This window comes from Mytilus galloprovincialis, chromosome 4, assembly GCF_965363235.1.
Source record: "Mytilus galloprovincialis chromosome 4, xbMytGall1.hap1.1, whole genome shotgun sequence".
Classification (NCBI taxonomy): Eukaryota; Metazoa; Mollusca; class Bivalvia; order Mytilida; family Mytilidae; genus Mytilus; species Mytilus galloprovincialis.
In genome coordinates, this window is record NC_134841.1 from 26,925,730 (window position 1) to 26,953,349 (window position 27,620).

General features: G+C 33.0%; 2 protein-coding genes across 2 annotated transcripts; one reads left to right on the forward strand and one right to left on the reverse strand.

Annotated features, from left to right (window-relative positions):
• Positions 1-1,038: 1,038 nt before the first annotated feature.
• On the reverse strand, positions 1,039-17,134 carry LOC143071735 (WD repeat-containing protein 41-like). Its single transcript, XM_076246255.1, has 14 exons — positions 17,027-17,134; positions 14,519-14,628; positions 12,470-12,518; positions 12,051-12,176; positions 11,523-11,585; positions 11,027-11,135; positions 10,519-10,584; positions 9,604-9,726; positions 8,886-9,040; positions 6,948-7,072; positions 5,907-6,023; positions 3,795-3,885; positions 2,083-2,151; positions 1,039-1,247 (listed from the first exon to the last, which is right to left on the reverse strand). The coding sequence occupies exons 1-14, from the start codon at positions 17,072-17,074 to the stop codon at positions 1,173-1,175; spliced, it is 1,326 nt and encodes a 441-aa protein (XP_076102370.1). The 5' UTR covers positions 17,075-17,134; the 3' UTR covers positions 1,039-1,172.
• On the forward strand, positions 17,094-25,047 carry LOC143071736 (proteasome subunit beta type-2-like). The gene is made up of 2 exons (XM_076246256.1): positions 17,094-17,250; positions 24,370-25,047. The coding sequence occupies exons 1-2, from the start codon at positions 17,227-17,229 to the stop codon at positions 24,949-24,951; spliced, it is 606 nt and encodes a 201-aa protein (XP_076102371.1). The 5' UTR covers positions 17,094-17,226; the 3' UTR covers positions 24,952-25,047.
• The last annotated feature ends 2,573 nt before the right edge of the window (positions 25,048-27,620 follow it).

The window sequence follows — 27,620 nt, forward strand, 5'->3', positions numbered from 1 at the left end:
GAAAAAATTTGGTTGCTTATATAGGGAATCACTGAAGCGTGACTCGAGCGGGCCCTCTCTTAGATCAGTCAGTGGGCCCCCACTTATGAAAATTCCTGGATTCGCCACTGATTGTTGTAGACCATGTCACAATTTGGAAATGTTTAACTTCTTGAAAATAGCATGCCAGAATTCGTAAGATTGCACAATTCTTCAAGAGTTGAGTAGTGCACCTGATATGTCATTTTTTATAAATGACTTTTGAGGTTAGTCATATCAAAACATGAACAAAGGCATTTCTGGTTACATCACTTTGATAATTCCTACCTCCTTCAATACCTCTTGACAGAATTCCTCCAGACATGCTTAGATTCTTTGTTAACACTGGTGCACCTGAGTGACTTTTGGTGTTTCTTTATAGAATTTTAAAACTCTTTAATTTTCATAAGTCTCGGTTAAAGATAGGATATTACAATGAAACCAAGTGACTATTGATATTATGAAAAAAGAAAACTTACAGATTGTGCTCCCTCATTATTACCTTTCGACAATGAAGCCATTTAAAGAATAATGTCTTTGAATGATTTTTTCGGAAGGAAGACTCACAATGGTAATCATTTTCAGGCCAGCCTTGGATGTACTGGACTTAGCAGCATGTATAATAATTTTATTGGAACATTATTAGCAATTTCAGCATTCAGATCAACATATAAATCTGTCAAAGAATTCACTAACTTTCTTTTGCATTCAGGACATCCATTACATTTACTCTTTGTTGAAGGCTGCTCACTTGCAACACTTAACATCTTTGTCGTTTGGTCTTCATAAATAATTGTCTCATTGGCAATCATACCACTCCATGTTTTATATTAATGCTGAGGGGAACTTAAATGGTTTTAAAGGTGATAGTTGAAGCAACACATGTCACCAAATCAAACAAAATACTACTATTACAGATTCTATATCAATATGTCTGCTACTACTCCTAAATGCTGGATGTTTAGCGGAGAATCAGCAAATACCAATTTTCTATTACACATAATAATTGGGTAAAACAAACAGAGCTAATAATAAATATATTTATAATATTGCACTATTTCAAAAAATATAAATATGTCTAAAAAAAACATGTATGGCAACGCTTATTATGAACACACGTTAACAGTATATGTTTGGAATGAGTATTTCGAAGTTCAAACAATTCCACTGCCCATCAGAACTTCCTTCTGCAAAATCTGGTTCCTCTTGATTTTCTGTAACTCTCCATTCTGAAGAGAGAAAAATATTGCATCATTTCTAAATTTAACTTCTACATAATAGTTTGTTGACACAATTAAACTTTTTTTTTTTCATTCAAACTTTATTTTATTTTATTTATAGAAAAAGTATTATGGATAGTTAGTTTATGGATCTCACTGACATTGTACCACAATGTTACATATCACTAAGGGGAGGCGAGGAATATGCAGGAATAAGGGCAAAAGGGGGCCAAAACAAGCATTTTTCTAGTTTCCGGACAACAACTTGTATTTAAGTGTATGGATCTCTCTAAAATTGTACTACCAGGTTCAATACTACAAAGGGAAGGCTGGGATTGACTTTTGGGGTAATTGCTCCAAGGGAGATCTTCTAATATTTTTGAAAAGTTTCAAGAAGAAATCGTCAACTGCACAGTATTGCACAATAGATTTTTAAGATCTTTGACCACATTTATTTTGTGTCAGAAACCTATATTATGTCAAACATTCCAAATTCAAACCGTATAAAGCTTGAATATTGGGTCTAAATTTGCCCCAATTGTTCAGGGATTGACCTCTGCGGCTGTATCAGGCTGAGCTCAGCGAAGCATTCCACTTCATATACAAAATGTATAAAGAAAACCACAATTTTTTTCTGATTGAATCCACTACTTATTTATAAAAAAGAAACTCACAGTTTCAAAAACCTTGCATAAATACTGATTGATTTTGTCATAGTTTTATGAGTTTACAATAACAAATAAAATTGATAATATCATTTAAAAATTATGGTGAACAACAAATATGGATTAATAATATCAATGTTTCATAAGATCTGTATTATGCTTAAGGAATAAATTGTTACCTTCCAACAAATGACCAAGCCATCCACACCACAAGATACCATTACATCATCTCCACCATCTACTGACATCTATTAATAGATAAGGGCTTGGTGATATTATTATTTATATACACTGTATATGAAAATGCAGTCCAACCTCAATATCTTTGAAAGGGACCCTTACCTTATTATTCAATTCATCAGAGAGTTCATTTATCCAAAGTCTTGATAGCATCATGTTTTCTTGTTTCTATATTTTTTGTGAAACTCATTTCTTGAAATTAATAGAATAATCTGTAATAACATACAGTGATCCCTATCCTTATGCCACATATAAAATAAAATCTATTTTAAGGATTATGGTTGAAACAAATATAAATATGGACCAACACAAGTACACCCTCTAGGGTTTGCTCAAATTTTATGACTCATCACAAGTTGTCTTTTTTAATTCAAAGGATGTTTTGGACTTTTTGTAAACAATCAACACTAGCACATCATAGAAAAAACAAGTAAGTAATCTATGTTTAATATTTACTAACACAAATATCTGTATTTAAACCAAGATTCTCTACAAAAATCTTGGTTTTATTTACCCAAAAAATCTTTTACTTTATATGCACTGAAACAATAAATAACAAGGCTTTGCACTTGGTTTCCCCTTGGTATATGTACAAAATGGCCTATCTCTATTATTCATCATCTTTGATGTTTTGATACTATTGCAGTTTGAAAATTTCATAATACACATGAAAATATTAAAGGCACAATATGTGATTTTTTTGTTGTTTATTTTTTGAGAAATTACATACAAAAAAAAATTCTAAACTCTAAATGTGGTGGCTTTCCTTAGTTATGGACTTTTAGAATGAGAAATCTAACACTTGAAAATATTTGTCAACATCCAATGAAATTTTGGTTACAATTATTAGTTGCTGTATTTGCTGGGCTTTTTTATTTGTTTTTTTATTTTTTGTGTTTCTAATGCCACTTTGAAGCACTGCTTAAAGGCTGTTTAGTGGCAGCAAGTTTTTATTGGTAGGGGAGCAAGGGAGTCACGATAACCACGACCTTCGATAAAAAAACTGACAATTCTAGTCAATTAAGAATGGAGTCTAGTGCACCAGCACAAGCAGGGTTATAACTCACAACCTCAGTGTTAACTGGCTAGTGATTACAGTAGTAACTACTTAGTTCACTAGGCCATCGATGCTCCTGAAAATTATGAAAAACTATGAAAAAGACAATCTTTGATGTTGCAGAGCCTTCTTTAAATATCAAGTTATCAAAACCTTAAATACATGCTAATTTGATAGTTATATGTTTGTTTTCATTCTTTTTTCAGATACATCGCATTAGGTCATATAAAAACAGAGGTGATAGCATGATAACAGTATGTAGGAATAAAAGGAGATAGTGTTTTTATGCCCCACCTGCGATAGTAGAGGGGCATTATGTTTTCTGGTTTATTCGTCTGTTCATTCATCTGTTGATCTGTTGGTCCATCCGTCCATCTGTCTGTCCCGCTTCAGGTTAAAGTTTTTGGTTAAGGTAGTTATTAATGAAGTTCAATCAAATTGAAACTTAGTACACATGTTCCTTATGATATGATCTTTCTAATTTTAATGCCAAATTAAGAGTTTTTACCTGAATTTCACGGTCCGCTAAACATAGAAAATGATAGTGCGAGTGGTGCATTTTTAAATATAAAAGTAACTTCATGTTATCCTTACATTTACAGCACCAGAATGAGCCAGACAATCCCCTATCAGTACAGGTTCTGGAAGACTGTTACTCTTCATATCATTATCTATTGCACCAAAACTAAAAAGAAACATTTTCATTAACATTATGCATTATGCTATCATTTATAACAATTAGTCAAATACAAAAAATTTCATTCAAATTTGTAACTAGTTTCAATATACAGTATAATATAATAGCTGTGCGTATCTACTGTTGTATGAATCTAAGTCTGTTTTCAAATTACAAAATTTCTTACCATGAGAAATGTTTAAAAAACAAGAACAATCTTCATGAAAAATTATATTTTTAATAGATCAACAATAAAACAAATGTATGGTATGGGTCTGTCGTCACTTTTCTCTCATGTGAAATTATGGCAATCATATAAAGTTGATTGTATAGTAGCATAAAGAATCTGGGTTTGGATTACAGTAAAAAAAATTACAAATAACACAAGGACAGGTTGTGTATGACTAAAATTGAGAATGGAAATGGGGAATGTGTCAAAGAGACAAAAACCCGACCAAATAAAAAACAACAGCAGAGGGTCACCAACAGGTCTTCAATGTAGCGAGAAATTCCCGCACTCGGAGGCGTCCTTCAGCTGGCCCCTAAACAAATATATACTAGTCCAGTGATAATGAACGCCATACTAATTTCCAAATTGTACACAAGAAACTAAAATTAAAATAATACAAGACTAACAAAAGGCCAGAGGCTCCTGACTTGGGACAGGCGCAAAAATGCGGCGGGGTTAAACATGTTTGTGAGATCTCAACCCTCCCCCTATACCTCTAACCAATGTAGAAAAGTAAACGCATAACAATAAGCACATTAAAATTCAGTTCAAGAGAAGTCCGAGTCTGATGTCAGAAGATGTTACCAAAGAAAATAAACAAAATGACAATAATACATATATAACAACAGACTACTAGCAGTTAACTGACATGCTAGCTCCAGACTTCAATTAAACTGACTGAAAGATTATGATTTCATCATATGAACATCAGGCACAATCCTTCCCGTTAGGGGTTTAGTATCATACCATCATAACATATATGAGAAGAACATAACCCGTGTCATGCCAACAACTGTTTTTAGAATAAATGTGTTTAGTTCCGATGCAAAGACCTTATCAGTGACTCAATATTAACGCCAAAATATGCAATCTTTAATGACTTGACAACAGTATCGTAATTATATCCCTTCTTAATAAGTCTATTCAAAGGTTTTGTAAGTTTCTTAGGTGAATACTGACACCTTTGTGCTTTATAAAGAATATTAACATAAAAAATTGGATGTGAAATACCTGAACGTATTAGAAGTCTGCATGTTGAGCTATATTTACGAATGATGTCTTTATACCGATGATAAAATTTAGTAAATGTTTTGACTAGTTTGTGATATCGAAAACCCTGGTGTAATAATTTTTCAGTAATACATAAATTTCTCTTGTTAAAACCTAAAACATTGTTACATACACGAGCGAATCGTACAAGTTGAGATATATAAACACCGTAAGATGGTGACAAGGGAACGTCACCATGTAAAAACGGATAATTAACGATAGGAAATGAAAAATCATCCCTTTTATCATAAATTTTAGTATTCAGCTTTCCATTAGTGATATAGATATCAAGATCGAGAAAAGGGCAGTGGTCATTGTTAGTATTAGCTTTATTTAAAGTAAGTTCAACAGGATAAATTTCATTAATATACATACTGAAGTCGTCATTATTGAGAGCCAAAATATCATCCAAATATCTAAAAGTATTATTAAATTTGTTTATCAGATGTTGTTTCGATGGGTCTTTGCTTATTTTTGTCATAAATTGTAACTCATAACAATACAAAAACAGGTCCGCAATAAGTGGTGCACAGTTAGTCCCCATTGGAATTCCGATAATCTGACTGTATGTAGATTTCTTTGAAAATTGTCTTGTTGGGTATAATGTAGCGTGAGGGTAATAGCAAGTTTGTTGTCTCTTCAAGGAAAAATAATGCCCTCATAATAACCAATCAAGAATTGCATATAACAAATATTTACTACTGGACACACCAATCAATAAGTCTATGTATTCATGGTAGTTGTTTAATACCTTTTGTTGAAGAATCTCTCCATGACACCGTGATATTCTTGTGTATCATGCTGTCGATCAGCAATTTGTCCCCAAAGTCTGATACTTCCATCTTCAGAACTTGTGGCTAGCAGTGTGCTGTAACGAATTGAATTTTACATAAAAGGTTCATCTAAAACATATACTTATATTATCCTGCAAGTCGGGAGCAAGTAGATCAGTGTTATTGTTTGTTGCTGTAAACATTTGTTAACAAAATACAGACTCAGCAATCACTGTTTAGGAATAGAAACTGGCAGACATGAAGGAATTACCAATGTATGTGGTAAATATGAAATATTACCTCGACATGAGAGGATATGTTTATATTGTAATTTAAATTGTATTGAAAATGAAATGCACTTTCTTCTGGAATGCCCTCTTTACAATAACCTCAGAAGAGATGTGACTGATTATATAAAAAAATACCCCAGTTTAGATAATTCAAACAGAAAAGATCTTTTTTCATGGATCATGATTAATGAAGATAGCAGAATTTTATCTATTTTATGTGCATACCTCGATAAAGGCCTGCAACTTAGAAAATCGGAAAATTAGTTAACTTAAATACTCTAAAAGATATCATAATTATCTCCCCTTGACCACTGATTCTTTCCTCATGCATTTGAATTATTATTTTATGTTTCTTTAATCACTCTGTAATGTTTATGTCATGTTGTAATTAATGTTATGCTCTTAATGGGCCCTTTAATTTGGAAAATAAAAAATATTGTATTGTATTGTATTGTATATAATGTTTGTTTTTTCATTTATTATTTTGATCCAAATCAGGCCATTTGTTATCTCATTTGAATTGTTTTACTTTTGTTGTTATGTGGAATTTCATAGCTTATTATGTAGTATGGGTTTTGCTCATTGCTGAAGGCTGTATGATCAATAGTTGTTGACCTCTATATTGGTCTCTGGTGGAGAGTTATCCCAGGCAAAATCTTCTTATTCTTATATTATGTGTTTTTCTCTAACATGAATTAAATCAATATTGTATAAGATGAATTTACTTACTGATTACAGACAAAAGTTAAATGAAGTATCTTGGAGAAATGGGAAGTTTGTGGTTTACATATAATCTTTCTCATCTTAATATCAAATATAGCAAATCCTGATCCAACAGCTGCAACCAGAAATCTCTAAAATATAAATAAACAAAAATTATAATTTATAATCATCCTAAAGTCAACAAATACTGGCAATAAAGAGGCAACAAAATACTGTGGATTCATATGTTATCAATTTTAGTGGATACATGAAAACATTCGTTTTAGTGGATATCAGATTTCATGGTTTTGACAATTTCTGCATACAAGGCTTAAAGAAAATTTGTCATTCATTGAACATTTGAATTCGTGGTTAACCTGTACCTACGAAACTCATGAAAATCTGTATCCAAAGAATAATAATGAATCCACAGTAACTTTAAATGAACAATTCAGGATAATAAAACATTACAGGAATGTCATTAATTTGAAGATTTATACTGGTCTAAATATCATTAAATGGGAAAAGTTACCTAATCATTGAATTATTTAACCTGATACCATGGTTACAAAATGTACATACATTTATAATTTGGGAAAAATAGTTAAACAAGTATCATTTTTAAAAAAATCCACATTTATTGTTTACGATAACTGTCAATCATCATTAAATAAAAAGACTTTTTATTCTGTTCTTTGGTGACTTAAAATCCCTCTTATTGTACATTCCATTAAAGCTACAAATTACACATACTTGTATTCAAAATAGGAGCTGTAATTGCATACTGGTCAAAATAACACAAGCAAATATCAATACTTGTTAGTAAAATGTGCTTCTAAGCATTTTTATGCCCCACCTATAATAGTAGAGGTGCATTATGTTTTCTGGTCTGTGCCTCCGTTCGTCCGTGCGTCCGTCCGTTTGTCCGTCTGTGCATCCGTTCGCTTCAGGTTAAAGTTTTTGGTCAAGGTAGTTTTTGAAGAAGTTGAAGTCTAATCAACTTGAAACTTAGTACACATGTTCCCTATGATATGATCTTTCTAATTTTAATTCCAAATTAAAGTTTTGACCCCAATTTCACGGTCCACTGAACATAGAAAATGATAGTGCGAGTGGGGCATCCATGTACTTGGGACACATTCTTGTTCTTCCAATTTCGCTTGTTTTCATATGTGAGTTTTTAAAATATTTGAACGAAAAAAAAATTAGTTGTTTCTATGTTTGCTAGGCACAGGGATGAATGTCTGGATTGGGATAGTTTTCATATCTATGAAAAGTTATATCCAATAAACGATAAAATTAATATATATATACAAATGTATATTGAATAATGTACCATCGGTATCCACTGAAAGGATCTCTACCTACACGAAACTGTAGAGGTGTTGGTTCAGCAGTCCTTCATATAATGTACAAAAAAGTAAAATGAATATACAGACAGATGCTTGAAAAATGTCAAGCAGGCACAATGACCTTGTTAGTTCTAGGATGCAGGGATCCAGTTTTCCTTAAACAGTTGAATGTCATTAATCATCAACATATAAGATATTGTCTGGTAGGGGAAATGATATGTATCAAACAGTGTTATATTACCTGATCTACAGAGATCATATCCTGTATACTGTAAGGATAGTTCAGAGATTTTCTATTAAGGGAAATGATATGAATCAAACAGTGTTATATTACCTGATCTGCAGAGATCATATCCTGTATACTGTAAGGATAGTTCAGAGATTTTCTATTAAGGGAAATGATATGAATCAAACAGTGTTATATTACCTGATCTGCAGAGATCATATCCTGTATACTGTAAGGATAGTTCAGAGATTTTCTATTAAGGGAAATGATATGAATCAAACAGTGTTATATTACCTGATCTACAGAGATCATATCCTGTATACTGTAAGGATAGTTCAGAGATTTTCTGGTAAGGGAAATGATATGAATCAAACAGTGTTATATTACCTGATCTGCAGAGATCATATCCTGTATACTGTAAGGATAGTTAGAGTGGTCTCCCTTGTATTTCTCAGGTGATGTAAACTGTAGGATTGTTTGAAAAGTTTCTGATGATAATACATAGATGCATCCATCTAGACAACCAACTGCAAACATGGTTTCTACCAACAACAAACAAAAAATAAGAAATGATATGATAAAAATTAAGAGGTGTAAAAACATAACATAATATATAAGATATCTTTTAAGATTTTACTCCATACAAAAAATATAACAAAGTAATTACTGTTAAAAGAGAATTGCCATTTACCATTTTTTTTATTTTAGATTATGTTTAACATATATATATAAAGTCGTTTCATTTTAGTGATTTTGAGATATTTTCAAGGGTCATGTAAGATCTTTGAATATCAAACAAACACACAGCTTTTACTTTCGTATATCAATTTACTATACCAATTGTCAAGCTTAAATATACAACATGTATAATTTACTTTGCAATTACTTTCAAATTCTTATAACCAATTTGATAAGGTCAGTGATTTTTCAGGGAATTTTTCTATGCTTATTATAAGCAATATTGCCATTTGATACAATTAGCTAAATTTGCATGTATTGTTATCTGCCCTTCCTTGTGTATCAAGCACCCTAAAAGGGTTATTCAATGACTTCCTGTAAATAGGGTTTTAATGATCAGTGAATACATACTTACATCACTACTCACCAGATATATTAACAAGGCATCTAATGGCTTCTCTTGTCAGGGGTAAAGTTAAAAAGAGAGCCAGTTCCTGTTTTATATCATCTGTATCACCAAAAGATTGTCTGACTAGAATATGAAATACAACTGAAAAATAAACACATGGAAATTAGAATATGGTTTGTTTTAAAACAATGAAAAATAAAGGGGAATGTGTCCATGGAACATACATGATGCCCCTGCTTGCATATCACAAAATAAAGGGACATAACTCAAGAACTTTAACAGTGACGCTACCAAAATTCGTACTTGATCTGAGTTTTATGGTAATAAGCATTGTGTATTAGTTTCATAGTTTTGTGGTAATAAGCATCATGTATAAGTTTTATAACATTTTGTTAAAGGAAACATAAATCCAATAACATAAATGAAAAATTCAACAACTCTAGAAAGGTAAAAGAAACACCACCAAAATTCAAACTTGTGTTTTGTGGTAATAAGTATTGTGTATAAGTTTTCTAATATATGGTAGAGGCAAACTAATTTATAGAATGGAATCCAATTTTGGCATGTACTGAGTACTGACTGACCTACAGATGGACAAGGGTACAAGTTAACTTCCCCCCTTTTTATTTGTCAAAGAAAAAGAATCAAAGTGAGAGGGTTAGCGCTATAAAAGCAGGTTTAATCCACCATTTTCTACATTTGAAAATGCCTGAACCAAGTCAGGAATATGACAGTTCTTGTCCATTTGTTTTTGATGTGTTTTGTAATTGATTTTGCCATGTGATTATGGACTTTCCGATTAGATTTTCCTCTAAGTTCAGTATTTTTGTGATTTAACTTTTTGTTTAGAATTTAATGTATCCAAATTGACAATGCTGTCCTGAGTTTCACAATTTTACCCAAAAAACAATTTCTAAATAATAAGCCACTCACATATTTCCCTGTTGGATGTTGCCACAATTTTCTCATTCCTGACAAGAACCATATATTTAACATCAGCTATATTATAAAGAGAATAAAACTTAACAATAAGATAATTATCCTTAGTTTTAAATGAAAAATTGCCTTTCCAATGCATTAGTCTGAAATAGTACAAACTAGTTATAACAATAATGCATGTGTTGTCCTGCAAAGCAAACACTACATAACTCAAAATCTTACTTAACAGGAAATAGTTGTCCAACCGACTTGAATAGTAGTCACATGTTAAAACACATCCCTGTCAAGCTGCTGACTAAAAATGATGTCTTTCTGTTTAGTTTTAACTGAGAAGTGTATAGAAAGATTTGTTAGACAAATGGATGGACAGACAAGGTGATTGCAATATCCCCCCCCCCTCTTTCCCCTAAAAATCTTAGGTAATTGTATTTATTTTATGAACCTAAATCATTCTGTGATAATAAAAAGGTAAGTAAAATAGATCTAGTAAATATAAAATTACCTTCCTCCTTGACTCTATCGTTAGTGTCTAACAGTAAACCATCTGGAGACCATAGGTGTATTTTCTCACCTCCAGAAATGAAACATTCATTTTGCAACAATAGTAAACACTAAAATGGAAAAATTAGAAAAAAATAACAGAGGTACTAAAACACATTTATTATGCTTGTCTTGTATAATTTTGAATTTGTAATAATCATTCTAAAACCGAAAAGAAAAAAGAAAAAAAAATTTGTCTTGTCCATATTGAGATATTGTAAAACATTCTGTCAGTTTGTATTGTGCAAAAAAATAATCTTTCTTATGTCTTCATTCTGATTTATTTCCCAACTGAACTTTTTTTCTAGAGGAATATGACATTTTTTTTGTATTTCATTTCTACACATATCACCTGCTATCAATTTCCAAATGTCTTTAATAAAAAAAAAACTGTTTCCTAGGTTCTTTTCTTCATCTCTAATTCACATGTCACAAGATCTGCTAAATGATCAACATACCTTTACTGAGGTGTTATGTTCTGTTATTGTTTGTAGACATGATCCTTGTTCATAGTCCCAGACCTAAAAATATTATAAAGAACACTATAGGATACACTTTGTATGTGATTATTTCATTCTAAAAGATATAGGAAGATGTGGTATGAGTGCCAATAGGACTCTCCATCCAAGTTACAATTTATAAAAAGTAAACCATTATAGGTCAAGGTATGGCCTTCAACATGGAGCCTTGGCTCTAATCTACATATCTAATTGATTTGTCTGGCATATTTTTTTTCTATTTGGTTATACATGCATATGGATTATCAGAGCTGTCATAGCCATGATGTAAATATATTTAATAAAAAAACTGTAACATATAGAGAGCATACAGGTAATAATACATGTATCTATAAACTATATACAAATCTTGCATAAATTTATCTATATATATGGTAGAATTACTGATTGATAGGAAAGTATATATTGGGAAGTGCAATAACTGGAATTCAATCTTTTATTTACATCTTTGAATTACAGTAGTCTTACCTTAATTTGTTTATCAGATGATCCTGTGACAAGTGTATATGGTGAACTGTGAACTTTTGATTTAATCAATAAAATACATGTTATTGGACGAGTATGGCCAGTTAACACAGCTACTTTTATACCAAGCTAAAAAGGAATTAACCATTTTTTACATTCATGTGTTAAATGACTTTTTTGTAATTGTTGTTTTTTGTTTTCAATCAAATCTTGAATGATTTGAATTTTAAACCTTAATCTATTTTAACAACATCTCCTTATTTTTATGTTGAATCGAATCATTTTTTTTTTAATGAAATCACATGTAATATATATACATGATATACAAAAGGCTTTCATAATATTTTTTTGAAAATGAGCATGCATTGATTTTGATTCAAAGTATCTTATTTGAAATTTTTCGTAACATTATTTCAATTTACCAGTAAATCCCATATAACAGCAGTATTGTCATCTGCTACTGACAAACATCTAAAAATATACACAAAAAAGACTTAAATAAAATACTACATTGGTTTTTTTTACTACTGTTTACCAAATACAGCACATTCTATCACATGTGGTTTCCTCAACACATTCATAATAACACACTAAAAAGATTGGTATGCACAAACAAAATCATAAATAAACAGTCTTATCCATAAATGTTAACTGGTAGTTTCCTCTGAATGTACAATCCTTTGTGACCCTCCTAAACATCTTTAGGCCACACCAATTTAATTCCTTGTTCGACGGACCTGCCCGCACCTATTTTTTTCAAAACAGATTTTTTTAATATTCCCGCTTCCCGCATCCAGAAATGTAATCATGTCTATTTCCCGCACCGTTTTTTGTAAATGTTATAAAAAGATATTAACATTTGTTTTTAAAAAATCACAGTCTAACTTGTATATAACGATTTTAAACCTATAAGCACCCCATCACTCTGTGTAAATATCTGTGAGAATATTTGTTTCAGCATAAAAGCAATTTATCACACTTTGGAGTGCTCCGATATAAATATATAACAACGGAAATACCTGTACAGAACAAAACATTGGTTACTTTCCCCCTTACTTATATTCGCTATCAAAAAATGTTCGTTGTTAGAATAAAGTACAAAGAACTTCTGAAGGAGTTGCCTTCAACTGCAATTATATTGTATGCTGGCGAAACAAAATTATCCATAGCCGCTGCATGTTTATGCACCTGTCCTGATTGATTCAGGGGCCTGTCGTTCAGCAGTTATCGTTTGTTGATGTGGGTCATTGGTATTTTCCCGTTTGGATATATAAATTAGATAGTTGGATTTCCTGCTCGAATTGTGTACACTAATAATTTTGGGGTCCCTTTATAGCTTGCTGTTTGGTCTGGATCAAAGCCCTGTGTAAAAGGCTGTAATTTAACCTGTGTTTGTTATTATCAGGTTGAGAACAACCCTCCCTCAGACAAGGGGTCATTTTACTGTTGTAGAAAAGGGAATAGAAATACATACCAATGATTTGTATAGTGCTTCTATACAAAAACTTTGAAAACTTAGAATTTTTTACTCAAAAAGAGGAGAAATACATTATATTTTATACAACTTTTCTAAACATTTTGCTAAAAGAGGGGTCCACTTATTTTGAATAATATTAAACTATTAAAGTAAATGTGTTATATGTATTATATGTCTCTGGTTATATTAACATGGCTTAAGTGCAAGAATATTACAAAAGTCTTGGACATGTTTTGACCATTTAATACCATATAGATATATAGTTCTTTGGGAATATATGAGCCCTTTTGTACTTAAAAGTGTTTTTACAAAGAAATATATATGTTCCAAACCTGCTTATGACTTAGATGGAGAACTGTCTCATTGTCAGTCACACATACATATACCAGATTTAATTATACTATTATTTCTTGTTGGACAGGGAAAAAATACATCATAAATCAAAGAATTGTCAAAGTACAAGTGATAAATCAAGTTTTAATATTGTTAAAACCTACTACTTTATATTTACAAAAAAAAATTATAATCGCTCGCCTTCACTTTTCAAGCTTCGCCTCAAAAATTTGCAAATTGAATATTTTTTTATTAAAATTTTCAAATCGCTCGCTCGCTCCAATTTTTGGAGTCCAAAAATCTGTAGAACAAGAAATTAAATTGGTGTGGCCTTATTACAAGATAGTGTAGCTCCTGACATGTATTATCTGCTTACCCTTCCAGAGCACCTGAGATCACCCCCAGTTTTTGGTGGGGTTCATGTTGCTTAGTCTTTAGTTTTCTATGTTGTGTCTTGTAAACTATTATTGTCTGTTTGTCTTTTTATTTTTAGCCATGGCATTGTCAGTTTATTTTCGATCTATGAGTTTGACTGTCCCTCTGGAATCATTCACCCCTCTTTTCTATAAATCTTTATTACAAGATAACAAACCTTTTCCTATTTGACTTCTGAAATGTGTGTTCTATAAATCTTTATTGCAAGATACCCAAGATACCATACCTTCTCCTATCTATAACAAATACGTGTCTGACTATATCTGTATGATGTTGTAATAAAGTCAACTCAGTGTATGGATTGTCTTCTTCATTTTCTATTGTTGGTACAAGGTCCTTTAAAGATAAAAACAGAACATTTCTGAGGAATTTCAAATATTTTACATATTCAAGTTTAATGCAGACAAAGCTGTTCCATAAATCTTATTATGAACCAATTCCATTTGTTTGAACCACAGCATATAGGCTAATATAGCAAACACAGCAAAAGCCAATGTAGACAAAATATCAAAGTGACTTAGGTACATACCTTAAACTAAGGATTTATAAATTACTGTCTTAAAAAACCTATCGGTAACTTGAAAAATTACTGAATTATTGGAAGATGAAATAAAGGTAATGGTCAAATGATAATGATAGACTGACTAGATCCCATCAAGTATAAAACATGGATAGAAACCCATAAATGTAATAAATTCCCAAATTTTGGTATGGTATTAATATATGTCAGGGGCGGATCCAGGATTCCTGGTTAGGGGGGTGCAAAGTTTTATTTTCGCCGGAACGAGGCAAAAAAAATTTTGAGGTAAAATTATTGAAATATTCTTCTAAAGGGTTGAAACGTAGATACATTTATGTATGTTGAACTATTGTGTGGTAAAATTATCGAAAATTAAAGTTTCAAGTTGAAACCGCCTTAATCCACACCTGACAACAATCTAGAATCGCCGTAATTAACAAGAAATATGTGAGCTTCTATTCATTGAGACTACCCCCATATATTTCCCAGAAAAAGGGACTGAAGACAATAAGGATAGAGATGGACCTCAATCCAGAGTACACAAGCTGACCCTCCATATAAAAAAAATCTAGCGAATGTTATGTCAATGGTTGCTTGGAAAACAGGTGTTGCATTCATATTAGTCAATATATCTTCGGGGAAAATGCAATAATGACGTACTAGTAATAGATTTGTATGCTTCCGGACCAAATATCAAGTGACTGACAGACGGATGGACGGACAGAGGTAAATCAATGTGTCCCTGTTCCGCGGAGAACCACCGAGATATGATGGCAAGGTCTCCTACAAATCTACAACAATCTCCTAACTCAGGCACTAATGGATTCATATTGCATATATGAGTGAGTTTATAAAGCTGCAGCCCCACAAACAGAAGCTGAAGATCATGCGAACATTTTATTTTGATTCTGTGTTCCTGTGTAAACCAATCTACAATTAAGACACCAGCACTTGTAAAATTATCTATATAGCAATATCAGGTAATATCTTAACTAAACCTTGAAAGACATGGTGCTGGTAGTTGTGACATATGGAAATACAGGAACACCACAAATAAATAATTGTTTTGCACATCTTCAATGTGTCTCAGCCAATTGTACATGGTTTCAATAATGTGAAATTTAACTGCCTTACTTACGAATTACTTAAACAATCAATAACACCAGCCCTTCCAAATTTGGTTAAGACGATGGAAAAGTGAAGAGTTGACAGTTAGACGGGGCAGACCGACGGCCGCAAAGTGAGACGAGACAGATCACAAAATTAGAATGAGATGCATTTACGAAGTTAGCTTTATTTTCTTGGAATTCCAAGCATGTAATACGGTACATAATTTAACTAAATTTTTAGGTTGCAAGTGAGAAATAAATATAGACACTGAGATACAAATAAATAAACTAACCTTTCACTTGAAACAGTATATAAACCTGGACTGTTTCATTGGTCGTGCCATGATGAAATTTTGAAAGGGAGTAAGAGATGTTTTGGAACTTCGATTATCAAAGAAATTGATTATAAAAATCGCAAATACAATGTAACACTTGTTTTTACTTTAACTGCTGAAATACTATTAGGCCGAGAAAAAAAAAATCTGAGTTTCCGGTAACCCGACCAACCCTGCTTTTTAGCCCCGACCCTAATTTTTTTTATATTTGTCATCAAACGCATCTCCACGTTTGACATCTTCCTTTGAAATAATTTTCTTTCGTACTTATAACGTGACTCTGTACTTTAAAAGATCCTGTCAGTATGATATTGTTCTATTATATGTCATTATGATATATATTTCTATTATGAATTACAAAATACGTTGAACCACAAACGTCAAAATTATTCAATCGCGTAGTGGAATGAACTATTTGTTGATTCTTATAAATTCTATATAACTTTTCGACTATTTTAAATCTTGGTCTATTTCTGAAATTAATTCTTACATACTTTTGATTTTTTAACCCTGTATGCTAACATTGCTCATGTGAAATTTTAAAGATTTTGTACAAGTTTTCTTCCATTATATTACTGGATTACATTATCAAGGTTTACAATTTGCAATATAGAGATACACAATGTTTAATAAAATTATTCTTTTTTTCAACCCCTCCCCTGTCCCTTGTCCTGTTCAACTCCTGTATCAGTTACTGTTTGAAAAGCTAAAACTGTATTCACATCTAATTAAGGTAAGTATATCACTGTTTCAACATTTGATTGTCGAACCTCTTTCTTAGTAGTACCGCCTTTAAATAATCTTTGTAGAAACGACATCAATCCATCAATCCGAAAGTGAAAATAGAGTTATCTTCCCGAAACTGGATACCTGTCGATTGAACTTTCTGTCCTGCAAGCGAAACAGTCGAAGAACCAGAATTACGAATTTGTGCAGAATCACTTGCCGGCCTACCCGTTAAACACTGAAAATGGAATGTTTAATTGGAATACAGGTTGTAACATTAGTCTGTAGTATAATCATAAAAAATTTCCGATGCTATTACACACAGTCAATAGCATAAAAGGATAATTAGCTATGAACACAATGGAAATCTTCATCACAAACGAACACTGTCTTGGTCTGACGATATGTCTCCAGGTAGTTGGGAGCATTGTCCTGCGAGTTGTTGGTTCAATTGGTCATAATTGAGTACATTATGGATCTTACTTGGAACATCCAAAAGTTGTTCCAAGTAAGATCCATAATGTACTCAATTATGACCAATTGAACCAACAACTCGCAGGACAATGCTCCCAACTACCTGGAGACATATCGTCAGACCAAGACAGTGTTACACCACAGATTATACACTCCTCTCACCCAATCGTACACGATCAGACTCGTCATGTTATGTCTTCCTCTACTTCAGAGAAGCCAGTTCATCGCACAAACTGTACAACGGCTCGGAACAACAAAAGGTCTATTCACAGGACTGAGGTATCTGACAAACGCCAACAAATGGGACACTTATCTTTCCCGCCCAAAGATGATAACATCACAGCAGAGGAAAAGAACCACCTTTTTCAGGAGATGAGCCTCAACGAACAGCCCCCAGATCAGCTTCTTCAGGAGGAACTACTCCTAACAGAGAGAATATCAGAATAACAACCTGTAATATAGAGGGAGTGAGATCAAATACATCTTTTCTCCAGCTCCTATCTCAAGATTCACACATTGTATGTCTGCAAGAACATTTTCTCTGGGACTGCCAAGCAAATATACTTCACTCAATTCTCCCTGACCACGATAATCATACTAGATGCCATGACACAAACGAACCGTTATCAGGCTTCAAACTTCCTAGAGGTCGTGCAGGAGTATCTATCTTATGGCCAAAACAATGGAACAGTCAAATTCAAAAGCTTCCTGATGGAAATGAGAGGGTGATAGCTATTCTAATTTCATCAGACGTTGACGTTTGTCTGATAAACGTCTATATGCCAACTATGGACAAAGACTCGTCCTACGAATATGGAGAATGTCTCGACCTCATTCACAACATAGCAACAAAATATCTGAATACTCACGCTATTATACTTTGCGGGGATCTGAACGGGACAATTCTACAAACCAGAAATAATAAGCATGATCAATTATTAAAGGAATTCATTTTAGAACTTAACCTTACTGCTGATAAAGATAAATCTGACAGACAAACGTTCTTCCACCATTCAGGACAATCTAGTTCCCAAATAGATTATATCTTCTCATCTAAAGAAAACCTGTTTAAAAAGTATACAATATGGAATAATTCACCCTCAAATGTTTCTGCTCATGTGCCAGTATCAGTAGTAACTAACATGACCATACCAACTGGTGTAATCAAAGCCAATAAAGAAAACCAAACAGTTCATAAACTTCAATGGGACCAGACCGATCTCCCTCAATATATAGAATCTGTTCAGACTGAAGTCTCAAAGCTGCAACTGACGCAAAATCAATCCAGCAGTATCCAAAATTTCACAAAAGCCTTACTTACAGCCTCAAATAAAGCAGTACCAACCAAACCCATCAAACTGAAAGGTCCAAAATGGAAGGCCTCACCTAGAGTAAAAAAACATCTAAAAAATTGCAAGCAACTATACTCAAAATGGAAATCCGAAGGCAAACAAGCAGGCCATCCATTCAGGAAACAACTAAAAGCAGAAAAGAAAAATCTCCGCAGTCAACAAAGAAAGGAACATGCTGAAGATAGATTGAAGTTATATCAGCAAATTATGGATAATCCATCCACAGACTTATTCTACAAATTAATAAACAGGAATAGATCTAAACCTAGAACAAATTCAACTGGTATAGATATAGAGGGTGAATTAGAATTTAATCCTGCTATACAGAGAAAGGCATTCGCAAAGTACTATGAAGATCTTAGTATCCCAAAAGAATCAAAATTTGATAACTCATATCTGGAACTATGCCAAATAAGGCAGCATCTCGTGGAAGAAGTTCTATACAACCAACAAACAACAATAGAACCATACAAAGAAGATGACGTCTCCAAAGCTATAGACAATCTAAACAGTGGCAAATCACCTGATGAGTACGGACTATGTGCAGAACATCTAAAACTTGCTAAAGAAACAGTCACACCGACGCTTACAAAGATATTTAACAACATACTCATTAACAGAACTGTCCCAATCGAATTCAAGTCCGGAATTCTAACTCCAGTACTTAAAAAGGAAAAAAATCAATGCCTAGTCTCCAGCTATAGAGGAATCACTGTAACCCCGGTAATATCTAAACTCCATGAACTCTGTATCCTTGGCAAACTCAGTATTACTCCTAACACTGATCTACAATTTGGATTTACAGAAGGGCTATGTCCTCTAATAGCTAGTCTTATTATATCAGAATGCAAATGTGAACGGAAAAACAACACTCTCTATCTGGCTACTGTTGATGTCCAATCTGCCTTTGATGTAGTCCAGCATCTGATACTCCATGACAAAACGCTAGATAGGAAGATACACCCAGATCTATGGTTTGTCATCAAAGATCTATACTCTGGCCTTACTTCCAAAGTCAAATGGCAAGGAGAACTTAGTGACAGTTTTAATATACTCCAAGGAGTCAGGCAGGGTGGAATATTGTCAACTCATCTGTATAAAATATTTGTAGAGGATCTCCTTGTAGAATTAGAGAAAAACGCAACAGGATTCAGTCTGGGAGATATATACTGTGGAACGCCTACCTGTGCTGACGACATCGCTCTGATAAGCTCTGATCCAGCAGAATTACAAATAATGCTAAACACCATTGGAAGATATGCAAATCAACACCATTACAATATCCACCCAACAAAATCTAAAGTCATCTGCTACGGATCTGCAAAGAATCTCAGAACAAACACCTGGAACTTATCAGATAATGTAATTGAACTCTCCAATGAAACTACTCATTTAGGCCTAAAAAGATCAAGCAAAAAAGAAAATGAAGTAAACATAGAAGACCGTGTAAAATCTGCTCGAAGAACAAAATATGCCCTTATGAATTCAGGACTGCATGGTACAAATGGATTAAGCCCTAAAATCTCCTACACAATATATAGGACATATGTGCTACCAAGACTTCTATATGGTCTTGAAATCCTTTCTTTAACAAAAACTCAGATTCAGATCTTGGAGAGATTCCATATTGGGACACTACGTGCAATACAAGCTCTTGCCACAAGAACAGCAAAACCTGCGGTATACTTACTTCTCGGAGTTCTCCCTGTAGAAGCAGAAATTCACAAGAGAAAATTGACATTTTTACATTCCCTTACAACCTGCTCCAACAATAAAATAAAAGAAATCATCAACAGACAAATTGCAGTGAACTTTGACAACAACAATAGCTTCTTCTTCCAATCTGCCTTATTACTAGCAAAATATAATCTACCGGATATCTTTGACAAAAACATTCCAATTCCATCAAAACTATCCTGGAAGAAATTAGTAAAAACAGAAATCTCATCCTTCTGGACCCTCAGACTCAAAGAGGAAGCTCACCAAATGTCTTCTTTAAAGTTCTTAAACCTCAACTTTGGCAACGCAAACTCAACTCATCCTGTATGGGACTCAGTAGAGCAGAATCTGATAGAGATTCGAAAAGCCTCGACTAAAGTAAGGATGCTGACAGGGACTTACATGGTGCAAGCCGACAAACACAAGTTCAGCCAATACACGATTGACCCCACATGCCTGCTATGCCACAGGGAAATAGAGGATATCTTGCATGTTCTTACACAGTGTCCTGTTCTATGCAATGAGAGAAAAGAATACTTCACACCCATTAAACAACTTGTGACTGAAAACTCTCCTCCTGGAACATGGGAACTGCTATTTAACAATAAACTAGCAGTTACGCAACTTGTATTGGACTGTACAAAATATATGAAACAACTTGGATTCAAAGAAGAGTTAATTCTTAAGCTAGAAACGTTTACCAGACACTTTTGTTTCAAGCTTCATTACAGAAGAATATCTCTACTGAAAAAATTAGACGGCTGACAGCTATAATTAAGATATGGATGCTGAAACATAGACAATGAAAAAATGAAACAGTAGTTAAACTTTTGTAAATTGTCATTAATGTTACTATACATATAGATCACTATGTTTTGTAGCAAATATTTATTGTTATAAAGCTCTTAAGAAAGCTATTTTCTGGTAATATGATTGACTAATTATCTGAGTTATATGACTTCTGTAGATCGGTTTATCATTTTTATGTACATAATTTTATATTTTTATATGCTATGATTCGGTTTTCTTTTTCTACAATTCACTGTCTATGTATAGCGCACCACCACTGGATTTTACCTTGATGTAATATATTTTATCCCTGTTTCTTCCCCCTTTTTTTATTTTAATATTACCCGTTAAGGGGTGTTCCTTATAATAGGAAGCTTATACGAAGAAAAGAAAGAAAGAAAGTTTGCCTTATTTTTTAATTTTTTTAGAATATTTTTTTTGTTTTATCACATAAATATTATACTAATCGTGAAGTTTCAGTGGTTGAATACAATCCTTCCTTATGTAATACTTACAAGATACAATACAAAAGTAACTTGAATTCCAAACAGTGTGCCCAGAACAACATGGGTACAAAAAGCATGAAAAGGGGGAATTTTATTTTATCAAAAATGTTAACAAACATAAAAGAATATGAAGATAGAGTATGCTTACCAATGAGGCAACTCTCCACCAGAGACCAAATGACATAGAAGTTGACAATTTGGGTCACTGTACGGCCTACAACAAATTTATGTGAAATGCTGTCAGATACATACATGTGACAGAGTTGTCAAGCCACAACTGGAGATTTGGAATTTTCAGCTGGAGTGTGGGCCTCATAACTGGAGATTTTTTAAGACCTTTTTATCGACATACACAAGATTTTTTCGTGTGTGTTTAAACTGCATATCTTCCTTTTTTGTTAAAAAAAAACCAATGATTCCATACCTTCAAGCACCTGCATAGCCATTTTTAAGGTAATTGGTGTTAATTAACAGTGTGTTTGACACCAAAGCTGTCAAGTAAAGCCATGCACTTAATGGGTCACTTAATTTGACAGTTTACATAGCTAGATGAACTTCCTGTTCATGGAAGAATTACGAATTTGCCGGTATTTCAAAGGAGTATTATGAAATCAATCTCAAGGCTAAAAAATACGGGTGAAATCGGGTCATTTTCGGAATTCCCGGGTTATTTCAATGACCCGGCGGGTGTTCCGGGTGATCCCTCAGAATTGTGAAAATCTCGGGTCACACCCGCAGAATACGGGTCAGTTGACAGGTATGCAAAATCATCTACACTTGTAATAAACAAAAATTGTAATGTAAGCCTAAAGTCTCAATCAGTACACATCCAACATCGAATATATTTGGTAGATTGTTTTATACGTGTCAATAACAGTCAGAGAAAAACATGACCTTGTGTAATACCAAAATACAGCTACAACCAGGAATGTGCATATTTTTATATATATATTTTATAACTATAATATATTACATGTATTAGTTTAGTTTAACCGTATTTCATGCATTTCAAACTTATGACAACACACTAGACCTCGGAAGAGTTGAACCTCGGATGAGTCAAATACATTTTACTTTGGTCCAATCCCTTCTACTTTGACACAACAAGGTTCGATTATATTGAAAGACCAAATTACAAAGTTGAATTGGAAACCTTTTAAAATTTATTTATTTAAAAGATTAGTAAGTTTACCAAAATCGTACCTAAATTTCCAGGCTCATGTATGTATCTCATTCCTGAAAAATACAATGTAACTTGATCATGGTCTGTCCTATTGAAGGTTTTATGTTGTTCAGGACCCAAGGTGATAACCCATAATGTTTAATAAGATTATTCTTTTTGTTTAATTCAGGATGATTTATTATATTTTGTTCACTTTACACTGTATGATATATAAAAGAAATAAAAGCTTCAACCATGTCAACAGCTCATAAGATAAAAGCAGAAAACCCTTAATAAATAAAAAATTCAAAGACAAACAATTCAAAATGAGGGTTACAGAATCTGTGTTTTACAAAAGAGAAAAAGAAATGGACCGAGAAAGAAATGCCCGATTTTGTAATACAAGGGAGACAATTTACTCTACCATATACTTAGCTTAGTGGGAGACAATATTTTAAATTTCATCTATTTGGCAATGCTCTAGTTTTGGGTTTTTGCTTCAGACCTTATTCATAGACTCAGTATATCTGGCTTACTTTTGTTATTTTTCAAATAATTGTAACTTTGTTATGTTCATGACTTCATGATTAATAACTTTGAAATCACTATTCTAAAGACAATAATGACAGAACATTCAGAACAATAGATTAAATCATACAAACCTTTGCCATTATCTGTAGTTATGTGTTGTATATACACAATATTTTTGACTAGTGACAATTTTCTTTAGGGATGTGTTATTTATATTATATGTACACAATATAATTTGCAGTCTGCACAGTTAGCCAATAGTATGATGCCCTAGACTGTTGAAATTTTCTGAGCCCAGAAAGTTTTTACAAAACTTTGTTCAGACACAGAAGCAGAAAAATGTCAATATTGGTCTGCGGCTTAGTAGTGAAAAAAGATTTTGGTGCAGACTGCATTTAAATAGAAAATATTGGTTATGTATCAAATGCATTTCACCACTTTTATCTACATTTCATGTTTGAGTAGTATATTTGCCAAGTCTTGCGTAATAGGTTGGTAACAGGGGGTGGGTTTGTGAACAGATAAAACAGTGATACATGTAATAAAATTAAATGGTCATTTCAAAATGAAAGAAAAAAAGTTTGCTCTTTCATTTTTCCCAATGCAATGAAGCATAAAAATAAGAAATAAAAATTAGTAACATGATGAACATGCTGCACAATATTAATCCTTTATGGTACCACAGTACTACCACCCCACTTACTAGAATGTTCCCAGACTAGAAAACCTAATGTACAAACATGAAATCTACCCTCGATATATCAAAATACAATACAGTTATCTCTTTAATCTGTGTAAGTAAGGTACCCCTTGTAGTAAAGTCATCATTAATTGAATGGATATTTTTTTTATAGGGGAAAGATTTTGTGGTGACAGCTGCAGACACGGCCACAGCCAGAAGTATTGTCAGTATGAAACATGATACAGATAAGATGTTCAAGTTAGGAGGAAATCTAATGATGTTGGTTAGTGGAGAATCAGGTGATACAGTTCAGTTTGCAGAGTATATGGAAAAGAATATACAGCTATACAAGATGAGAAATGGTTACGAGCTATCTCCTGATGCTGCCGCCAACTTTATCAGAAAAAATCTAGCTGATTATCTGAGAAGTCAGACTCCTTACCAGGTCAACTTACTTCTAGCTGGATGTGACAAGCAAACAGGACCAGCACTTTATTTCATGGATTACTTAGCATCTATGAACAAATGTCCATTTGCAGCTCATGGTTATGGAGCTTTTTTCTCCTACAGTATATTGGATAGAAATTACAGGGAGGATATAACAGAAGCTGAAGCTGTAGAATTATTGAAGAAATGTATAGATGAGATTCAACTGAGATTCATCGTAAATTTACCATCATACACAGTACGTGTAATAAATAAAGATGGAATCAAAGACCTGCCAAACATATCTCCAAAGAGAATCCAAGTATGAACACAGTGATCTGAACAGACACATGACCTTACTTAAATAGTAATGTTTCCATCTTAAATGTTAGTTGTCATATTGATCATTACACAGTTTTTTTCATGCTTGACTTAAACTCTTCATTTGACCATGAACCATAAGAAAGTGTTCAGTTTTGGGGTATGACCAATTTTATGATACTGTTTTCTATTGCCATTGATCCCATACTTAAAGACTCTCTTCTCATACTTAAAATTAAATATATTTGAAATTTGTCACATCACTGCCTCATTTAACAAATTGTTCCACCCAGGTTAGGGGAAAGGGGGAGGGGGTGTCGTTTATCTCAATGATGAAAGCTGTACAGTTGCCTATAATACTAATAGTTTATTCAAACCTTGATGGATAGTTGTCACTTGCCAATCATACCACATCTCCTTATTAATATACCTTTTGATTTTTAAAAGTTATGAAATTAGGAGGTACAAATGTATGGTATCATTCATTGCTAATAAGACAGCTATCCACCAGAGGACTCATGCAGAATTTGTTAGCAACTTTAGGTCAATTTTAAAATATTAAAAAGTTGAATGATTGCCAATGAGACAATTATCCACCAAAGTTAGAATGAAGTGGATGTAAGCAAATATATGCAACCTTCAACAATGAGCAAAACCCATACTGTATAGTTGACTAAAAAGCTTCCACATGAAAAACATGAATCACTTCAGCTGAGAAAACCTATGGCATAATTTATAACAAAATGATTTAGGAAAAAAATATAACATATGTGAGCCAACGATAATCACTAAACTACAGGTTCCTGACTTTGGACAGGCACATACAGTATGTGGTTGGGTTGAACTAGTTTGCTGGCACTAAATTCTCCCCTAAAATGGGACAGTGGTGTTACAAACAACAAAAGAACTAACTGATATCAGTGGGAAAAGGCTTTATAAGATTAACTTGGCTAAAGCAGAAAACATTTAAACGAAACACAGACCAGACATAGCAGCATATCTATACTTCCCACAAGAAAATAAACACTAAAAAAGAAATGTGAGTACATAAACTCACAGTTTCATATTAATATCAACCCGTCAAAAATCATGTATATAAGACTAAAATATCAATCAGTACAAACCAACAAAAAAAACCATGACCTTGTGCAATTCCAATGTAGTTTATTTAGTTATCTACAGATTGCAGCACCGTGAATGTGCATGTGTGTATAACAAAAATATTTAGCTGGTTTTAATTTTATACTGATTACAAAAACAATATTTATATCAATTGAAACACTATTCAATTGGTAACCTTTTAGAATAAGTTTATTTAAAGGATGAATAAGTTAACCTGTATTATATCTCAATTTCCGCTAGGTCAAAAATTAGCAAAATCAATGTATAGGGGCGCAAAACCCTCCCCTTAAATTAAGACAGCGGCCCAATAGCATAAGAGAAGAAAAAACTATAAAAACAATGAACAAAAAAGAGAAACCAACCGCAATTGCTAAATTACAGTTTTCTGACTCTGGGAACGCACACAGAAATATTTTCAGGTGCCCAACCTACAACCCCTCTATAACCATGAAAATTTGTGAACCAACACAACATATGTGTATAAAAACAACCTATAAAAATCAGTTAAAAAGGAATAGACATGTCAGATTGATATACATGTAAAGCACAAACAAGAACTAACAACAACATTAACTATATGAAGTACATAACTGATGCATTTCATGTGTCTTTAATATAAACATTGTATAGTCACTGATGAAAGAAAGCCTGAAATAGAGAAAAAAAACCATCTACATGTGAGCTGATTACGCAAGGATATTAGAAGATGTGGTACGAGGGCTAATGAGACAACTCTCCATCCAAGTCACAGTTTGTAAAAGTAAACCATTAGGCAGCAACCATTTGATTTTCTGGGGGGGGCTATGGTTTTTTTTGGAAAAAAAAGTTTGTTTCCAGTTTTTGGAGAAAAAAATAATTTGTTTTTGATTCTGAGAAAAAAAAATTGTTTGTTTCACCCCCAGCTGCCTCTATATGTAATGCTAAAATTGAAAGAAAAAAATTGTTTTCGACTTGTCGCGAAAAAAATAGATTGTTTTTCGCCACAGGCGAAAAAAAAAGTTTGTACAGAAAAAAAAACCATAGCCCCCCCAGAAAATCAAATGGTTGCTGCCTTACAGGTCAAAGTACTGTCTTCAACATAGAGCCTTGGCTCGCACCGAATAGCAAGCTATAAAGGGCACCAACAATGACTAGTGGAAAACCAACGGTCTAATCTATATATAAAAAAAGAAACACTTTGAATATGAACCACATCAAGCAAATGAAACCACTGAAAATCAGGTTCCTGACTTAGGACAGTTACAAACAAAGGCATGTTTAAGACAGTGAATAAATACAAAATAAAAGATGAATTTTGGTCTGCTCTGTACCATTATATCTAATCGATGACAAGACGATAAAATCGGTAACAATTTATAGGTAGTGTTCTGCTTTTGTAGATTTTTGTTGAGCCAATTATGTTGCAGAAGGCTTGACATAGGGATAGTGATCCAGAGGTGGCTGCTGCGGCAGTAATTTACTTCTTAAAAGCTTGATATTTTAGAAGGTGGAAGACCTGGATGCTTCATACTACATATATATATATATATGCCTTATATTATGAAGTTTCCGTCT

Bases quoted from the DNA above. Each gene is read 5' to 3' on its own strand.
- LOC143071735 (XM_076246255.1), bottom strand. From the start codon at position 17,074: ATGTCGTTTCTACAAAGATTATTTAAAGGCGGTACTACTAAGAAAGAG. The intron at 12,519-14,518 runs GTATGGTATCTT...GTATATTTTTAG, and splicing joins TTTGTTATAGATAGGAGAAG to ATGTTTGTCAGTAGCAGATG. The intron at 1,248-2,082 runs GTAACAATTTAT...TTCTCTCTTCAG, and splicing joins GCTTGGTCATTTGTTGGAAG to AATGGAGAGTTACAGAAAAT.
- LOC143071736 (XM_076246256.1), top strand. From the start codon at position 17,227: ATGGAATGTTTAATTGGAATACAG. The intron at 17,251-24,369 runs GTTGTAACATTA...TTTTTTTTATAG, and splicing joins AATGTTTAATTGGAATACAG to GGGAAAGATTTTGTGGTGAC.